At 49.1% G+C, this 1,818-nt stretch overlaps 1 protein-coding gene across 1 annotated transcript in view; it reads left to right on the top strand.

Annotated features, from left to right (window-relative positions):
• The window catches only part of ZNF114 (zinc finger protein 114), a 29,026-nt gene that overhangs the window by 23,148 nt on the left and 4,060 nt on the right, over nt 1–1,818 (top strand). Inside the window, exon 5 of the mRNA XM_011979388.1 lies at nt 209–335. Within this exon, the coding sequence (XP_011834778.1) occupies nt 209–335 (127 nt within the window). The remainder of the gene's footprint in view (nt 1–208; nt 336–1,818) is intronic.

The following is a 1,818-nucleotide window of genomic DNA, read 5'->3' as shown; positions in this document are numbered from 1 at the left end:
GCTGGGATTACAGGTGTGAGCCACTGCGCCCGGCCACAGCCTCATCTTAATTCATTGACATCTGCAAAGACTCTAGTTCTCAAATCAGGTCACCTTTGCAGGTACCAAGGGTTAAGACCTCAATGTACCTTTTTTTGTGGAGAACGGGGTCACAGTTCAAACTGATAACAGGACACCCCACTGAGCCAAACCGCATGTGCTGTTTTAGGACTCAGTGACCTTCGCAGACGTGGCTGTGAACTTCACCAAAGAGGAGTGGACCCTGCTGGACCCAGCTCAGAGGAATCTCTACAGAGATGTGATGCTGGAGAACTCTAGGAACCTGGCATTCATAGGTAAGGAGGCCCCCTTCCTGCACTTAGTCAGTGATGGGACCAGTGCTAGTTTGGAACCGTGTTCTGGGAAGTGCATTGGAAAATGGGAACTGGGTTAAATTCCAGAGACAGAACTGTTGTCCCCCAGGTAGTAGATGTAGGGTTCACCATGAAACTGGAAATAGTTTGTTGCATTATTTTTATTTTATTTTATTTTATTTTATTTTTTGAGACAGGGTCTCACTCTATCTCCCAGGCTGGAGTGCAGTGGCATCATCTCAGCTCACTGCAACTTCTGCCTCCTGGGTTCATGCAATTCTCTTGCCTTAGCCTCTCTAGTAGCTGGGAATACAGGTGCACACCACCACACCCGGCTAATTTTTGTTTGTATTTTTAGTAGAGGCAGATTTCACCACGTTGGCTGGGCTGGTCTTGAACTCCTGACCTCAAGTGATCCTCCCACCTTGACCTCCTGAAGTGCTGGGATTACAGGCGTGAGCCACCACACCCAGCCTTTATTTTTCTTTTCATGAAGATGGGGTCTCACCCTGTCACCCAGGCTGGAGTGAAGTGGCACCATCACGACTCACTGCAACCTCCGCCTCCTGGGCTCAAGCAATTCTCCTGCCTCAGCCTCCTGAGTATCTGGGATTACAGGCGTGCTCTACCACGCCCAACTAATGCATTACATTTTTATTCTCTTGGTGATCAAACAGACTTTGGGGGATCCTTATGTAGGTGAACATGGTACACAGGAAAAGGGTCGTTCTGAGCCCTTTTGGCAGAGTTTTAGTGCATTGATGAGAAAAGTAGAGGGACCACTGTTGCTCTTCTATTCACACATCGTCAGCTTCGGAACCCCAGCAAACCAAAGCTTGTGTCCATTTCACAGAAAGTCTTGGCATAGTTCCTTTACACCACGTGCTTGCCCAGTGAACGGGATCTCCACTAGGCAAACCCAGTCTGCCCTCTCATTTGGAGCAAGAAGTGGTCTGAAAACAGTGCAGGGCAGTTTTGTCCAGGCATTCATGCATCTCAGTGCCAGGTAGATGTGAACATTACAGGACTGACAGGTTTGTAAACCAGCAGCATAGTAACAGAGCAACAGGCTCATGCCACTGAGACAGCAAGGTTTGCAACAGAGAAAGTTTCATGATTATCTGGTGCCGACCGAGGAGATGGGAGGAGATGCTCAAATTCTTCTCCCTGAGGGGTTTTGGGGTTCTTGTTTTTTTGTTTTTTGAGACTGTGTTTCACTCTTGTTGCCCAGGCTGGAGTGCAGTGGTGCGATCTCCGCTCACTGCAACCTCTGCCTCCTGGGTTCAAGCAATTCTCCTGCCTCAGCCTCCCGAGTAGCTGGGACTACAGGCACACACCACCATACCCGGCTAATTTTTGTACTTTTAGTAGAGATGGGGTTTCATCACGTTGGCAAGGCTGGTCTCGAACTCCTGACCTCAAGAGATCCGCCCACCTTGGCCTCCCAAAATGTTGGCACTACAGG

Source organism: Mandrillus leucophaeus, unplaced genomic scaffold (genome assembly GCF_000951045.1).
Source record: "Mandrillus leucophaeus isolate KB7577 unplaced genomic scaffold, Mleu.le_1.0 Scaffold200, whole genome shotgun sequence".
NCBI lineage: Eukaryota > Metazoa > Chordata > Mammalia > Primates > Cercopithecidae > Mandrillus > Mandrillus leucophaeus.
Note: the sequence above shows the minus strand (reverse complement) of the source record. Positions and strands in the feature narration are given on the sequence as shown.